At 40.0% G+C, this 17,403-nt stretch overlaps 3 protein-coding genes and 1 non-coding gene across 4 annotated transcripts in view; 1 reads left to right on the top strand and 3 right to left on the bottom strand.

The window, feature by feature from the left end:
* Positions 1-6,149, bottom strand: part of LOC121846533 (glypican-5-like) — a 78,932-nt gene extending 72,783 nt beyond the window's left edge. Inside the window, exon 1 of the mRNA XM_042322147.1 lies at positions 5,713-6,149. Within this exon, the coding sequence (XP_042178081.1) occupies positions 5,713-5,878 (166 nt within the window). The 5' untranslated portion in view covers positions 5,879-6,149. The remainder of the gene's footprint in view (positions 1-5,712) is intronic.
* A 4,603-nt stretch (positions 6,150-10,752) lies between these two features.
* Positions 10,753-10,825, bottom strand: trnam-cau. Its single transcript has one exon. It is a non-coding gene; the product is annotated as a tRNA-Met (tRNA).
* A 1,234-nt stretch (positions 10,826-12,059) lies between these two features.
* On the top strand, positions 12,060-13,585 carry aqp12 (aquaporin 12). Its single transcript, XM_024421535.2, has 3 exons — positions 12,060-12,754; positions 12,945-13,061; positions 13,173-13,585. The coding sequence occupies exons 1-3, from the start codon at positions 12,160-12,162 to the stop codon at positions 13,292-13,294; spliced, it is 834 nt and encodes a 277-aa protein (XP_024277303.1). The 5' UTR covers positions 12,060-12,159; the 3' UTR covers positions 13,295-13,585.
* Positions 13,473-15,441, bottom strand: rpp21 (ribonuclease P 21 subunit). The gene is made up of 5 exons (XM_024421536.2): positions 15,132-15,441; positions 14,946-15,046; positions 14,698-14,780; positions 14,344-14,478; positions 13,473-13,988 (listed from the first exon to the last, which is right to left on the bottom strand). The coding sequence occupies exons 1-5, from the start codon at positions 15,186-15,188 to the stop codon at positions 13,873-13,875; spliced, it is 492 nt and encodes a 163-aa protein (XP_024277304.2). The 5' UTR covers positions 15,189-15,441; the 3' UTR covers positions 13,473-13,872.
* Between the last annotated feature and the right edge of the window lie 1,962 nt (positions 15,442-17,403).

The raw sequence follows: 17,403 nt of genomic DNA, 5'->3' as shown, positions 1-17,403 counted from the left end.
CATTGTGTGAACAAATCAACCATGTGACTGATGACAGCTAATGTAGACTTACATGCACTGGATGTTCTGTTGTTCAAGTATCAAAATGTTATTACAGTTGTGTGAAATAGCAATGTCTGTCTGGTCCTCGCAAGTATGGCTTTTCTCAGGCTCAGAAGCCCCCAATACAACCGCTGCATGTTCATATGACTTAAAAGTAAGTCTTAAACAGTAAACAGTAAATCTCACATGTCTTTCAATCCCATGTATGAGGACAGAATTGGAGGTGAGCTGAGCGATAAGGAGGACAGGACACAGTGTCATACACATTCACAGCAAGCTCCTGAGAGGGGGTTGAGAGGCAGTGAAAGCGTGAGGATTCATGATTACCGTCCTCGTCTCCTGTGTGAGGAATCTGACATTGACAAGCTACTATAAACCAAGCTGAAGAACAGCTGATTGGGATCGCGAGATGGGGAAAAAGCAGGCCCCTTCCCAATCCCCACTACCACCACAACATGCCCTACACTACTGGGCATCGGCAGCACAGTGGTGAAAAACATCTTCCACAACACACCAGTACATCCACTCCTCAATGTGATCACCCTCTAAATGAATACGAGCATCTCACTCTATTTTCTGTGCTTCCTCTACCTGCTAAACTTTCTACCCAACTTATGCAAACAATGTGTGTGACAGTTAATAAGGATGAGGGCAAACAGCAGTGAAGGGAAAGGGGCTCAGTGTGCTAATAGACAAAGCCCAGTGTCTCCTCAGCTGTTGGAGTCAGCCCCCATTTGCCCCAGAATGCATTGCTGTGGCTGGATTCAGTGTCTGTGACACTTTCCCCCAAGGACAAGATGTTATGCATGCACTGTACATTAAAATACCACAGTGCAAGTGATAGACACTGCAGAGGGACACAGGAACAGGGGGCTTATTAAGACTGAAATAAATCAGTTAAACACTGGTGTACTTTCCAAAAGGCACAGTGATCATACAATACCACACATGAATATACAGTGCATATACAGTGGGGCAAAAAAGTATTTAGTCAGCCACCAATTGTGCAAGTTCTCCCACTTAAAAAGATGAGAGAGGTCTGTATTTTCATCATAGGTACACTTCAACTATGACAGATAAAATGAGAAAAAAATCCATGAAATCACATTGTAGGATTTTTTATGAATTTATTTGCAAATTATGGTGGAAAATAAGTATTTGGTCACCTACAAACAAGCAAGATTTCTGGCTCTCACAGACCTGTAACTTCTGTAACTTCTTCTTTGAGAGGCTCCTCTGTCCTCCACTCGTTACCTGTATTAATGGCACCTGTGTGAACTTGTTATCAGTATAAAAGACACCTGTCCACAACCTCAAACAGTCACACTCCTCACTCCACTATGGTCAAGACCAAAGAGCTGTCAAAGGACACCAGAAACAAAATTGTAGACCTGTACCAGGCTGGGAAGACTTAATCTGCAATAGGTAAGCAGCTTGGTTTGAAGAAATCAACTGTGGGAGCAATTATTAGGAAATGGAAGACATACAAGACCACTGATAATCTCCCTCGATCTGGGGCTCCGCGCAAGATCTCACCCCGTGGGGTCAAAATGATCACAAGAACGGTGAGCAAAAATCCCAGAACCACACGGGGGACCTAGTGAATGACCTGCAGAGAGCTGGGACCAAAGTAACAAAGCCTACCATCAGTAACACACTACACCGCCAGGGACTCAAATCCTGCAGTGCCAGACGTGTCCCCCTGCTTAAACCAGTACATGTCCAGGCCCGTCTGAAGTTTGCTAGAGAGCATTTGGATGATCCAGAAGAATATTGGGAGAATGTCATATGGTCAGATGAAACCAAAATATGACTTTTTGGTAAAAACTTAACTCGTTATGTTTGGAGGACAAAGAATTCTGAGTTGCATCCAAAGAACACCATACCTACTGTGAAGCATGGGGGTGGAAACATCATGCTTTGGGGCTGTTTTTATGAAAAGGGACCAGGACGACTGATCCGTGTAAAGGAAAGAATGAATGGGGCCATGTATCGTGAGATTTTGAGTGAAAACCTCCTTCCATCAGCAAGGGCATTGAAGATGAAACGTGGCTGGGTCTTTCAGCATGACAATGATACCAAACACACCGGCCGGGCAGCGAAGGAGTGGCTTCGTAAGAAGCATTTCAAGGTCCTGGAGTGGCCTAGCCAGTCTCCAGATCTCAACCCCATAGAAAATCTTTGGAGGGAGTTGAAAGTCCGTGTTGCCCAGCAACAGACCCAAATCATCACTGCTCTAGAGGAGATCTGCATGGAGGAATGGGCCAAAATACCAGCAACAATGTGTGAAAACCTTGTGAAGACTTACAGAAAACGTTTGACCTCTGTCATTGCCAACAAAGGGTATATAACAAAGTAGTGAGATAAACTTTTGTTGTTGACCAAATACTTATTTTCCACCATAATTTGCAAATAAATTCATTAAAAATCCTACAATGTGATTTTCTGGAATTTTTTTTCTCATTTTCTCTGTCATAGTTGAAGTGTACCTATGATGAAAATTACAGGCCTCTCTCATCTTTTTAAGTGGGAGAACTTGTACAATTGGTGGCTGACTAAATACTTTTTTGCCCCACTGTATAAAGTCTACAACCCCCCTAGGACTTTTTTACATTTTATTTTGTTAATTGTATGTCAATGATCTACACAAAATACTATGTAAGTAGAAGAAAAATACATGAAAAATAAAACACAAATATACCTTGATTAGATAAGTATTCCCGCTCATGTGTAAATACATGTTAGAAACCCATTTGGCAGCAATTACAGCTGTGAGTCTTCTTGGGTAAGTCTTATAAGAGCTTTGCACATCTGTATTGTGCAATATTTGCTAATTATTCTTTTTAAAATTATTCAACCTCTGTTAAAGTGTTCATGTCAATCCTGGCAAGGGATCATGGCAAGACAACCATTTTCAAGTCTTGCCATAGATTTTCAAGCATATTTAAATCAATAATGTAACTTGGCCACTCAGGAACACTCTTCTTGGTAAGCAACTCCAGTGTAGATGTTGCTTTGTGTTGTAGGTCATTGTCCTGCTGAAAGGTGAATTCCTCTCCAGTCTCTGGTGTAAAGCAGACTGAAGCAGGTGCTTAGTTGAAATTTGCCTGTGCTTAGCTCCATCCTGTTTCTTTTCATCCTGAAAAACTCCCTATGCTTGAAAATAAAGAGGCAGTTGCTCAGTGATGTGTTGTGTTAGAATTGCCCCAAACATAAGGATTTGCATTTTGACCAAAAAGTATATTCCTTTGCAGTATTACTTTAGTGACTTGCACTTATTCTGTATATCTGTATTCTTATTTTCACTCTGTCATTTAGGCCATTGAACTCCGTAGCTGTTTAAAATCACCAATGGCCTCATGATGACATCTCTAATTAGTTTCCTTCCTGTCCTCAAGCTCAGTTCAGAAGGACGACTGCATCATTTTTGTGTCTGAGTGGTCATCCACAGTATAATTATTAACTTGACCATGCTTAAAGATACATTTTAATTTTTTAATTAGGCAAGTCAGATAAGAACAAATTCTTATTTTCAATGACAGCCTGGTCAAACCCTACCCCAGACAACACTGGGCCAATTGTGCGCTGCCCTATGGGACTCCCGAACACAGCCGGATGTAATACAGCCCAGGATTGAACCAGGTAGGGCCTCTAGCACTGAGATGCAGTGCCTTAGACCGTTGCACCACTCGGGAGCCCTAATATTCAATGTCTGATTTGCTTTTGCATCTACCAATCACTGAGGCTTTTCGAAAAGCTCCCAGGTTTTTGTATTTGAATCTGTGCTTGAAATTCAATACCTGCCTGAAGGACCTTACAGATGTTGCATGTACGGGGGACAGAGGAAGGGGTAGTCATTAAAAAATAATTACTTCACACAGACTGAATCCATATAACTTATTGTTAAGCCAAATTTTACCTCTGAACTAATTTAGGCTTGCCTAAACAAAGGGAGTGAATACTTGCGCAATTACTATATTTTTGTTATTCCATTTTTATTACTTCGTAAAAATGTGTATAATTTTCTTTTCACTTTGACATTATGGAATATTTTGTGTATTTTGAATATTTATTTTGAATATTTTTTTGATATTATGGAATAAATCAATGACAAAATATTTCAATGAAATCTATTTAAATCCCACTTTGTAACACAAAAAAAAAACATTTAAAAAGTTCAAGGAGGTGTAGACTTTCTATTAGTGGTAGAAAAAGTACCCAATTGTCATACTTGAGTAAAAGTAAATATACCTTAATAGAAAAGGACTCAAGTAAAAGTGAAAGTCACCCAGTAAAATACTAAAAGTAAATGTCTAAAAGTATTTGGTTTTAAATATACTTAAGTAATCAAAATTATTTCAAATTCCTTATATTAAGCAAACCAGATGGCCCAATTGTATTTTTTTAATTTTATCTACGTGTGCCATTGAGACAACATGAAATTGATATGCAAAACAACAAGTTTGTACCCCATAAAAGGCGAAGTATAAAGTATAGCCATGATGTTCAAGCAGGACAAGCAGTCTATTAAACCTAATGACCTGTATATGTACTGTAGATGATCACACACAACACGCAGCTCAGTTATTGTGGCCCCTGGGGCTCGGGTCACTTGATCTGACCAATATAGATGAGTAGAGAGAGACAGAGAGAGAGACAGAGAGAATATTTGTGTGCATTTGTGTATTTATTTGGTTTTAATGGGATATTTGATTATGATACTATCTCCAAACTAAATTGCAAAATGGTTTTGACTCACACTTCATATTAAGGTATACTTAAAAATATTTATAAAGGGGCTTCTAACTTTCAAGTTGTTTATAATCTGTTCAGTAGGTGTTTAGTTAATACACCTTTAATAAACAATTATTGAACATTGGTTGAAATTGTGTGAATGCTTTTTTGGTGTTTGCTGAATTATGAGCTGATATAACTGCAATGTTATCGATTATGACAGTTATGGCCATTGCATCCATATAATAAGCTCAGTATTTGAAAAGCAAAAAAAATAAAAGATTGGGACCCTTGGGACTCACATCCAGTTCTTGGAATTATGATTTATACACAAAGATAAAGCATTAACTATTAGGCCTACTTGCTAGGCAGTTTTGCTTGAATCTTTCTCTTGAATCTTTGTCACAGTTTTTGCTCATTTTGCCATCCATCACCTAACCTATAACATTTTCATTGGCATATCTCTGTCTGATGTAGCCGAAAAAGATATTCGGATCAGGAGGATGACATGCATTAATGTGGAAAGGAAATATAATTTCAGTATCAGAGAGAAAACTTGAGTAAGCTTGCAATGTATTTGTGCGAGTTTTGACAATGTGAACGATCCTATGAGCGCATTACTGCTGTCACTACCAATGAAGTAGCCTATACGTCATTGTTCACTATGTGTATTTGTCCTATTCACAGCACAGGGAACCATGTGTAAGCTTTTACATGAGTAAGAACTTCATTTTTTTCTGAAAAATGAACAGGCTAAACGACACTTAACATTAATGTAAACTATTTGTACATTTCTATGATTGTGAGGTATCAATACCTTAAGGAAAAGAATTGGAAAAGAAACGGGTGCACAGCACGCACAGGTGCACAAGCGGCGGGAATCTGGCTCCTGGACACAACATGTGTTAGGACCTGCTAGATCAAGTGCGCACTAACCTGTTCCAGGTGCCTCGGGGACCCATTTCAACGAGCCGATCTGGCGCAATTGGAAAGCCGTTTTAACCTCATGGCAACTGTGCGCTCCTGCACCAGAAGCTCCACATAGTACAACTGTTACCCAAATCAACCAAAAGTCAACGCGTTGGAGTATCCTTCGGAACATTGCACCATTTCAATCAGATAGACTATGAAGGTATCCTGGCAGTGGTATGGCCGTTTGTAAAAGTAGCCTAATAGGCTATTAAAGTAGTCAAATACAATCCCAAAACAAATTCGCTGTCCTTATCAACTGCATCGGTCTGTGCAAATGTCACATTCTTGGGTCTGTTCAATAGAGCGCACGACGTTTACACCGTAAGTAGACTATCACCTTAAAATCCATGTGCTTCAGAAAGTGCAACACCGTTCTTTGGTTGGTTACAGCTGCGCACTCTCTCGCTCTCTCTCTCTCTCTCTCTCTCTCTCTCTCTGAATATCACACACACGTACACGTACACACCGTGCAAACCAACATACACTATTGAAATGCTCGGTCTGAAACATCACACACAAGACAGCAAAAAAAAAACATTAGTTTCTTCAGAAAGTATTCACACCCCTTGACTTTTCACACTTTTTGTTGTGTTCTAGCCTGAATTTAAAATTGATTCTATTTTGATTTTGTGTCACTGATCAACACCCATAATGTCAAAGTAAATTTTTTTCAGAAATTGTTACAAATGAAAAACAAATAAAAAGCTGAAATCTCGAGTCAATAAGAATTCAACTCCTTTGTTATGGCAAGCCTAAATAGAGTTAGGAGTAAAAATGTGCTTAGCAAGTCACATGATAAATTGCATGGATTAACTCTGAGCGCAATAATGGTGTCAACATGATTTTTGAATGACTACCCCATCTCTGTACCCCACACGTACAATTAAATAAAGTTAAATACATATATATATATTATATATATATATATTATTAAACAAAATATCTGTAAGGTCCCTCAGTTGAGCAGTGAATTTCAAGCACAGATTCAACGACAAAGACGAGAGAGGTTTTCCAATGCCTCGAAAGAAGTGCACCTATTGGTAGATGGGTTCAAATAAAAAAGCAGACATTGAATATCCCTTTGAGTATGGGGAAGTTATTAATTACACTTTGGTTGGTGTATCAATAATTCCAGTCACAACAAAGATAGAAGAGTTCTTCCTAACCCAGTTAATGGAGAAGAAGGAAATCGCTCAGGGATTTCACCATGAAGCCAACGGTGATTTTAAAACAGTTACGGAGTTAAATGTCTGTGATAGGAGAAAACTGAGGATGCATCAATAACATTGTAGTTACTCCACAAATCTAACCTAAATGACAGACTGAAAAGAAGGAAGCCTGTACAGAATAAAAACATTCAAAAACATGCATCCTGTTTGTAATAAGGCACTAAAGTAATAATGCAAAACAATTATCAAAGAAATGTACTTTTTGTCCTATATACAAAGAATTATGTCTGGGACAAATCCAATACAACTCATCACTGAGTACAACTCTTTGTCACGAGTTCCGCCGAAGTCGGCCCCTCTCCTTGTTCGGGCAACATTCGGCGGTCGACGTCACCGGCTTTCTAGCCATCGCCGCTCCATTCTTCAATTATCCATTGGTTTTGTCTGGTTCCATTCACACCTGGTTTGCATTCCCCAATCACACTAATTGTATTTATTCCTCTCATCCCCCTCATGTCTTTGTGTGAAATTATTTGTGTGTTAGGTGTTGTATGCACTAGGCTAAGTGTTTGTTATGTTCTGTGTGTTTTCACGAAACGTATTTGTATTGCTAAACATTTATGTGTGACATTTGTGCGCTCTATACACTTTGCCTTGTTGGCTGGAGGAGGTTTTTGACGCAGCTGTGTCCATCTGTATATCTCTCCTACCGTAATAAAGTGTGCACCTGTTCACAATTCTCTGCTCTCCTGCACCTGACTTCACCACCAGTATGCACATGCCTGACACTCTTCATATTTTCCAGAATTGGTAGTGGCTGCATCATGTTATGGGTATGCTTGTCATCAGCAAGGACTATGGAGTTTTTTAGGATAAAAATAAAAAGAATAAAGCTATGCACAGGCAAAGTCCTAGAGAAAAACCTGGTTCAGTCTGCTTTCCAACAGACACTGGGAGACAAGTCCACCTTTCAGCAGGACAGTAACCTAAAACGTGATGCCAAATACACACTGGAGTTACTTACCAAGACCACATTGAATATTCCTGAGGGGGCTAGTTACAGTTTAGACTTAAATAGGCTTGGCAATCTATGGCAAGACTTGAAAATGGCTGTCTAGCAATGATCAACAATCAACTTTATAGAGCTTGAAGAATTTTGAAAATATTGTACAATCCAGGTTTGAAAAACTCTTAGAGATTTACCCAGAAAGACTCACAGCTGTAATCACTGCCAAAGGTGATTCTAACATGTAGTGACTCAGGGGGTTGAATAACCTAATAAAAATATATTAGGTTGTTATTTTCCATTAATGTAAAAAAGATTGTTGACAAAAAATGACAATTAATTTGATTTTAATCCCACTTTGTAACACAACAAAATGTGGAAAAAGTCAAGGAGTATGAATACTTTCTGAAGGTACTGTAGGCCTATTGGGTTCTCTGTTCTTAGGTTTTGGCAAATCATTGTGCGATCATTTAAAACAATAACATTACATTTGGAGTTATCTATGGATTCATATGACTGGGCAGGGGCGCAGCCATGGGAGGTGCTCGGAGGGCATAGGCCCGCCCAATTGGGGGCCAGGCCCACCCACTGGGGAGCCAGGTCCAACTAATCAGAATGAGTTTTTCCCCCACAAAAGGGCTTTATTACAGACAAAAAATACTCAGTTTCATCAGCTGTCTGAGTAGCTGGTCTCAAACAATGCCACAGGTGAAGAAGCCAGATGTGGAGGTCCTGGGCTGGCGTTTACACATGGTCTGCGATTGTGAGGCCAGCTAGATGTACTGCCAAATTTTCTAAAATTACGTTGGAGGCGGCTTATGGTAGAGAAATTAACATTAAATGATCTGGCAATAGCTCTGCTGAACATTCCTGCAGTCAGCATGCCAATTGCATGCTACCTCAAAACTTGAGAATTCGGTGGCATTGTGTTGTGTGGCAAAATTGCACATTTTAAAGCGGCCTTTTGTTGTCCCAAGCACAAGGTGCGCCTGTGTAATGATCATGCTGTTTAATCAGCTTCTTGATATGCCACACCTGTCAGGTGTCTTGGCAAAGGAGATGCTCAATAACAGGGATGTAAACAAATGTGTGCTTTGAGAGAAATACTTTTTTAGAATTTTGGAAAATATATGTAATCTTTTATTTCAGCTCATGAAACATGGTACCAACACTTTACATGTTTCATTTATATTTTATTCAGTATACATTGCATTTGGAAAGTATTCAGACCCCTGGACATTAACACATTTTGTTACATTACAGCCTTATTCTAATATATATTCAATTGTTTTTTCCCCCTCGTCAATCTACACAATACCACATAGCACCAGGTTTTTAGATATTTGCGCAAATTTATTACAAATTAAAAATGGAAGTATTACATTTACATAAGTATTTCAGACCCATAACCTAGTACTTTGTTGAAGCACCTTTTGCAGCAATTACAGCCTTGGGTCTTCTTGGGTATGACGCTACAAGTTTGGCACACCTGTATTTGGGGAGTTTCTCCCATTCTTCTCTTCAGATCCTCTCAAGCTCTGTCAGGTTGAATGGGGAGCGTCGCTGCATAGTTATTTTCAGGTCTCTCCAGAGATGTTTGATCAAGTTCAAGTCCGGGTTCTGGCTGGGCCACTCAAGGACATTCAGACACTTGTCCCGAAGCCTCCCCTGCATTGTCTTGGCTGTGTGCTTAGGGTCCATGTCTTGTTGGAAGGTGAACCTTCGTCCCAGTCTGAGGTCCTGAGTGTACTGGAGCAGGTTTTCATCAAGGATCTTTCTGTACTTTGCTCCGTTCATCTTTACCTCGATCCTGACTAGTCTCCCAGTCCCTGCCACTGAAAAACATCCCCACAGCATGATGCTGCCACCACCATGCTTCACCATAGAGATGGTGCCAGGTTTCCTCCAGACGTGAAGCTTGGCATTCAGGCCAAAGAGTTCAATCTTGGTTTCATCAGACCAGAGAATCGTTTTTCTCATGTTCTCATGTTCATGTTTAGGTGACTTTTGGCAAACTCCAAGCGGACTATCATGTGTCTTTTACTGGGGAGTGGCTTCCATCAAGGCCCTTCTCCCCCGATTGCTCATTTTGGCTGAGTGGCCAGCTCTAGGAAGTCTTGGTGGTTCTAAACTTCTTCCATTTAAGAATGATGGAGGCCACTGTGTACTTTGGCCCTTTCAATGCTGCAGAAATTTGTTGGTACCCTTCCCCACATCTGTGCCACAAAATAAACCTGTCTCAGAGCTCTAAGGACAATTTCTGGCTTGGTTTTTGCTCTGACTTGCACTGTCAACTGTGGGACCTTATATAGAGAGGTATGTGCCTTTCCAAATCATGTCCATCAATTTAATTTACCACAGGTAGACTCCAATGAAGTTGTAGAAACAGATTGATGGTGATCAATGAAACAGGATGCACCTGAGCTCAATTTTGAGTCTCATAGCAGGTTCTAAATACTTATGTAAATAAGGTATTTCTGTTTTTTTTATATATATATACATATACAAGGATGATTAATGGAAACAGGATGCACCTGTTATTTTATTATATTTTTTGCAAAAAATTCTAAAAACCAGTTCTTGCTTTGTCAATATGGGGTATTGTGTGTAGAGTGATGAAGGGACAAAATATTTAATCAATTTTAAAATAAGTCTGAATAGTTTCTGAACGCACTGTATATATTCATGTCCAGCCTGCAGGGGTTTATCTAATATGAATTCCGTAACTTCAAGGACTGATATCTTCATCATCAACGTATTAACTGTGTTTGCATTCATAGGTAAATTGAAATCTTAAATAAAGCCAGTAGCAGGGCTATGCAAAACATCTGCCCCGTGTGAAGCTCGAACTCACAACCTTCAGATTATGAGACTGACGCGCTGCCTACTGCGCCAACGAGGCTCAAACATGTCAACGTCCAAGGTGGACAAATCAGTCATTTTGAGTTTGTTTTTGCCGACTGACTTTTACTTCACCACATTCTTAAAGAAGATAATGTACTTTTTACTCCATACATTTTCCCTGGCACCCAAAAGTACTGGTTACATTTTGACAGGAAAATGGTCAAATTCACACACTTATCAAGAGAACATCTCTGGTCATCCTTACTGCCTCTGATCTGGAGGACTCACTAAACACAAATGTTTAGTTTGTAAATGGTGTCTGAGTGTTGCAGTGTGCCCCTGGCTATCCGTAAATTTAAAAAACAAGAAAACCCGTGCCTTCTGGTTTGCTTAATATAAGGAATTTGAAATGGTTTATACTTATACTTTTACTGTTGATACTTAAGTACATTTTAGCAATTCCATTTACTTTTAATACTTAAGTACATTTAAAACCAAATACCTTTAGACCTTAACTCAAGTAGTAATTTACTGGGTGGCTATAATTTTTACCTGAGTCATTTTCTATTACAGTATCTTTACTTTTACTGTGACAATTAGGCACTTATTCCACCCCTGGTTCCCGGATAGCACGGACCTTAACGGTGCCCTAATATTACAATGCAATTATTCCTGTAAGTACAGGGTTAGACAAGGGTTAAGGAGGATTAGACTGAACAGTACGAAAAAGTATGAAAATGTATGCACTTACTATATTGTAAGTCGCTCTGGATAGGAGTGTCTACATTGGTCTGCTAAATTACTAAAATGTTAAATGAACATAGATTGACACATAGCAGAATAAATAGCTAAATAAATAAGATTCAATAAATATACTTCTTTATGGAATAGCTAAGCCAATTTCATGTGAGAATGCCGCTTCAGTGGTCCAATAATACAAAGTAAGCTTACTGATACTGTACATTCATCAGTCAACCAATACACAGTCTCTACTAAATGTTCCATGTTCCTATTTAGTTGCCTAGAGTCTGGGCCTGAGAGTAATACACATAGATAAGAAGAGGAGAAACTGAATCAAAGTAAGGTATATTCTTTAGTGGGATCAGACCAGGTAACAATACTTTTTTTCTTGGTGTCAATAAACCATATATTTGGTTTAAGTTACAGTAGTCCTTTGCCCTTATCAATGGGGCAAAGCCACTTCCCTGACCTTGAGAAGGGAAGTGTGTATTTTGGCAGGTGGTGTGGGATGAAAAGCTGGTGTTTCTGTGATAAGAAAAACGCTTCTCCATGTGCCACGTTGTCACAATCACACAGACAGCAAACTGAGCAACAAGTCATACATTGTGTGAGCAGAACCAGCAAGGTGTAGTATCATCGGTGAACCTAACTATGTCTGGACTCAATGTCTCCATTGCTTACTTTCTCGCTGTTGTGGTGTTTGGTGCAGCCTTTAGAAGCCTTTTCAGAAAATGGCCTCGTTTGAGCGTTGCAGCAGAGTTTCCGGCCTCTTATGTGCTGGTGGCATGCTGGCTGGAGGTGCAGACCATTAAAGAGGTGGGCGAGTGGGCAGGAGGACTGGGTCCGGACGTGACTCTAACCATACTGTTTTTAGTGCTGCTTACCCATGGTGTGATCTGTGCCGGAGCCACTGGAAACCCCTCCCTGACTCTGATGAATTTCCTGCTGCTGGAGACCCCTACTCTGCACACTCTGCTGGCTCTGGCTGCTCAGTTCCTGGGGGCACACCTGGCTCTGCTTGGGGCTGGCTACTACTGGGCCCTGGAGCTTAACGACATGCACATGATCAAGAACCTGATGTCAAGGGAGTGCAGCACAGCCCTGCGTGTCTCCCTGGTGCAGGGGGTCTTTTCTGAGTGTGTGTGTGCATTCATCTTTTATCTGATATACCTCAGCCTGAAACGTCACTCTGCGCTGATTCGGGTTCCTCTTGTTGCAGCTGTGCTCACCTTCTTCTCCCATTCAGGTAAGTAGCCCATCATGACAATCATGCCTCTAACTTAGATTTCAGCAAAGAGATCATCATTAAAGTTGCATAGGCCTATATGCTGTTTTCTTTATGTTATATCTGTGCGTCAGGAAAAAAATCTGTTTTTGCAGATGATCGCTGCATTAATAAGTTCATGATGGGAGAACTCATCTTCTTTGTATTTCAGCCAGTGATTATACCATGGCTTTCCTGAACCCCTCCCTGGCCTATGGCCTTACCTTCTACTGTCCCGGGTTCACCTTTACGGAGTACTCAGTGGTCTACTGGCTTGGGCCCATTTTTGGTAAGTCAAACAACATTTTGTTACATACAAACACCTGATAAAAAAGGCTTTATCCTTGACAATGAGGCATAATTGCTTATCAAGCTGGTAATACAGATATCCTCTTTTCAGGAATGACGCTTGCCCTTCTCCTGTACATGGGCCACATTCCCAGGATTTTTACCAAGAACCTGCTGTATTCCCAGAAAACCCACTTCCGGGTGCCAAAGGGGGAGGGAGATAAAAAAAAGTGAAAGAATATAAAAATCATCCACCTCAGCTGATGCAATAACGGACCTAGAGTGCATTAGGAATGCAATGCTCAATTTGGTTCTTATTGGGATGTTTCATTATGCACTGAGCACTATATTCAACAGCTGATTCTCTCCTTAGGTTAAACTGACAAAAAGGGGTGGGCTATAGAATAATAAGATCTGTACATGTATGATACAATTTTATATCTCATGTACAACCTGTGTTCTTTCAGAAGTAATACATCAATTGAAAATAACTATTTTAAATAAACATGTGTATTAAACATTTAACATTGGTTGTCGTTCCTGAACTTACTGTACATTGTGAACAAGTTGAGGTATACACAACTCAATCCATACATTTTTGTGCATTTTTACCAACCTCATCCAATTACAACTATAATCCATTACCGAAATACCACTGATGTAATGCTAATAGGTTGTCACCTGCAAAAAAACAGCAAAAAAAATAAAATATGCTCATATAAAAAAATAAAATTGTTGAAAATATGTGTCAATACCACACAAAGAGGCTATGTCCAGTTGTGACTAGGCTACAGAGGCCACAGGGCACAGGTTTAGGGCTTTGATGGAGACACCTGGTGCCGGGTAGAGGAAGGCCCTGTAGAGGATTTCTGAGATACGGGTCCATCAGCTTTCTCCTTCTGCAACTCTTTAGTGGAGTGACCTTGTTCTGCAAAACAGAAAGGACAAATGTTAAACAGCATGGCCTTCCTCTGAGATGGATGAAAAGTGGCATAAAGAAAAAGCTAACTTTTGAGATGAAAATGTAACAAATGTGAAGCTGAATTTTAATACACCTGCATTGGAAATAATAAATATATTATCTTTCCCCACATAGCCAACATGCAATTTATACCGGTGCCATGCGTACAAGACTATCTGTGGAAATCAAAGAAGGCATCTGACACGCAGTCCGACTACTCAAAACTCTTAATTCACCTATGCATGACGGTCCTTAGTGTCCCGCGCCTCACTAACATGAACCATAACTGTAATGTAGTGGAGTTGTCTCAGGGTAACCTCACCTGGCTGTGATTGGTTCTCCAGCTGGGCCTCAGACTGGTCCACCCACAGGCGATGCTTCGGATTGTTAAGGAACCGCTTGCTCTGTCCACAGCTGAGACACTGCAGCACAGTCATGCGGTTTCTGTACTTAATCCCTGAAGAGAATAAAGCATGGGTTACATGTAATGACATTGGACTCTCACTCAGTACTTTAAAAATCTGATCATGAGATATAAATGTCTCCAACTGCTAGGTACAACCATAACTCTGTTTTCATCTGTGTTTGTATTGAGAAGGACTCGAACAATAGCTTGCAACAATGTGTTTGCTTTGATTAGGTGGCTGATGAGCCATCTATTTAGTTATATACTTACTTCTCTGTCTGGCTGTGGCAGTTACTCCTGGGACCAGCAAAGAGCAGCACTTCTTACATAATGTTCTTTTCACTGAAGGGTCTCTATAAAGATGTCAATAACATTCTAGTCATGCCCTAGTTGTCATCATTTTAGCAGACATGTTTCAAATTGACAATTTCTGTCATGTATTCTTAACCTTTATTGATGGAAATGTAAGCACATATTTTTTCTTAAGAGTTTTTACGATATTGTTATAGTCTACTCACTGTCTCAGCACCAAACGTTTGGCAATGGTCTTCTGAGTGAAGCAGTAAAAACGAGCCAATTCCACATTCTCAGGGGTTTGAGACAAAACACAGTGTGCAGCCTTCAAGAAATCAATATCACATGAAACCACGATCTGTGCAAATCAGTTAGCAAAATATAAAGTACTAGAAATCAATAAAACGTACCTGATATAGAAAGTTTAGTCTTTGATAGGCTTCCTTGTCTTTCAAGTTTGTTGCCATTACATAGATGTGGATTGCTATGCTAAATTAGCCTGCTAACTTCTAACTATGTAGGCTAGCTAGGTAGCTATGCTAGCTAGCTAGTTATATGTATCCCCAGAATGGTAAGGAGCTACCTAACAGGCAACAGGAAAATATGTAGCCTCAAATTCAGCTAGCTTCACAAGCTTCTAGTTAGTTAGCTAGATAAACCCTCTGGTAACTGATCTACCTCTGAACCAGGGAGCCAGGGTGCTTTTACTGTCTTGTGGATTTTATATGGCAGTTGACAACCAACTTCATGGGGCATTACCGCCACCAACTGGACTGGAGTGTGCACCAGAAACAGGGAAGGACTAAATCCTACCTAATATTCTCGTCTCCCTAAGGAAATAAAATACATAATTAAATACTACATCTCCTGAAGATTTCCTCAGCAGTTCACTTAACATTGGCTCTTCAACCCCATTACACCTTAAATATAATAACATTCTCTCCCTTTCCCTCCCATATTGCTGCCACTGAAATATAACATGTTCCACTGTCTCCATCTCCTCTTGAAAATGATCACACCTCCCAGTATGATGTTTTCCTACCAATTCCAATGTACTATGGAGTCTTGTGACCCAGTCTCAGCCTTGTGATTATACTTTTGCCCTTGCACTTGGCTTCTGCTTTACTGATTGACAATTCCATCTCAACATCAGGATGTTTAAAATCCTGCTTGGTGAGAACATCCATTTCTTCATTGCCCTCTACTCCCACATGAGCTGGTACGTAGAAGAACATGACAAATACCCCCATGTCTCACCCTATAAAACCTCATACAATAGATACTGTTTTCTCTGAGACACACATTAATTTAAGCTCATCGGTGCTGCACAAGAGTCAGAGCAGATAACTACCCTGTCTGGCCTCACCTCCTCCACCCACTCTGCAGTCAAGAGTATGGCCAGCAACACCCTTGTGTAAACCGATAAATTATCCGTTGCTCTTTTTGTCACTGCCACCTTAAACTAAGGAACGCTAAAAGCTGCACCTGTCCTCGCTGTTTAAGGGTCCTTAGATAAATCAGTGAAAATAGTACTAGTACTGTGTACATAGTACTGTGTTCTTAAATGTTCACTTACAACTGAATATACTTCTTCCTCAACATTTCTTACCCTCTCAAGCATCCCTAAAATTATACTAAATATATTACGTCACCAATTAATTGATTAAAACACAGTTTTGCAATGAAGGTATATAATAGCTTCAAGAGCGCTCTGGTGCGGCACCGGAGGACAACTGGTTTCCTTCCTCCTCTGGGTATATTGACTTCAATACAAAACCGAGGAGGCTTCCAGAGGACGTCCTCCAACCTATCAGACCTTTCAGAGCTCTTGCAGCATGAACTGATTTCCACCCAATCAAAAGATCAGAGAATGAATCTAGTACTGAAAGCATAAGCTACAGCTAGCTAGCACAGCAGTGCATAAAATGTGGTGAGTAGTTGACTCAAAGAGAGAGAATGACAATAGTTGAACTTTTTTTTTTCAAGTTCAGGAGAAGCAAGAAAGAGCTAGCTATATTTAGTTTTTTTTAAATTCCACTTTCACTTAGCAAATGCAACTAGCTAGTTTAACCTACTCAAACACCCAGCTCAAATAGAGGAATGCTATGTTAGCTAGTGTAACAGCCATTGGTGGAAGAAGGTGAGGACCAAGATGCACCATGGTAAGTGTTCATCATTATTTTAATAAACTGACCACTAAAGCAACAACTCCATCATTTACAAACCACACTAAACAGAAAATAACTACCCACACCACACAGGTGGGCAAAGGCTACCTAAGTATGGTTCTCAATCAGAGACAATGATAGACAGCTGCCTCTAATTGAGAACCACACCCGCCAAACAACACAGAAATCAAAAATGTAGAAAGTGAACATAGAATGCCCACCCTAGTCACACCCTGGCCTAACCAAAATAGAGAATAAAAACCTCTCTATGGCCAGGGTGTGACAGCTAGCTGCTTATGGCTATCCAACACTGGAACTCTTCCAAGTTAAGGTAAGCTTTTGGTTAAATTAATTTATTGTCACCTGTCTATTTATGGAAAAATTACCCTGAACATCTCCTTAGTCATATCTCAGTTTACTCACTTTTTATGGTGCTGCCTACTCCTGATGATTTGTTTTTCAAATCATATGAGCCAAAAATATTTCGCTTTATCTGGGACACTAAACCAGACAA

This window comes from Oncorhynchus tshawytscha, linkage group LG05 (genome assembly GCF_018296145.1).
Source record: "Oncorhynchus tshawytscha isolate Ot180627B linkage group LG05, Otsh_v2.0, whole genome shotgun sequence".
Taxonomy (NCBI): Eukaryota; Metazoa; Chordata; class Actinopteri; order Salmoniformes; family Salmonidae; genus Oncorhynchus; species Oncorhynchus tshawytscha.
The sequence above is the reverse complement of the archived record's forward strand: the minus strand, read 5'-3'. Positions and strand labels throughout refer to the sequence as shown.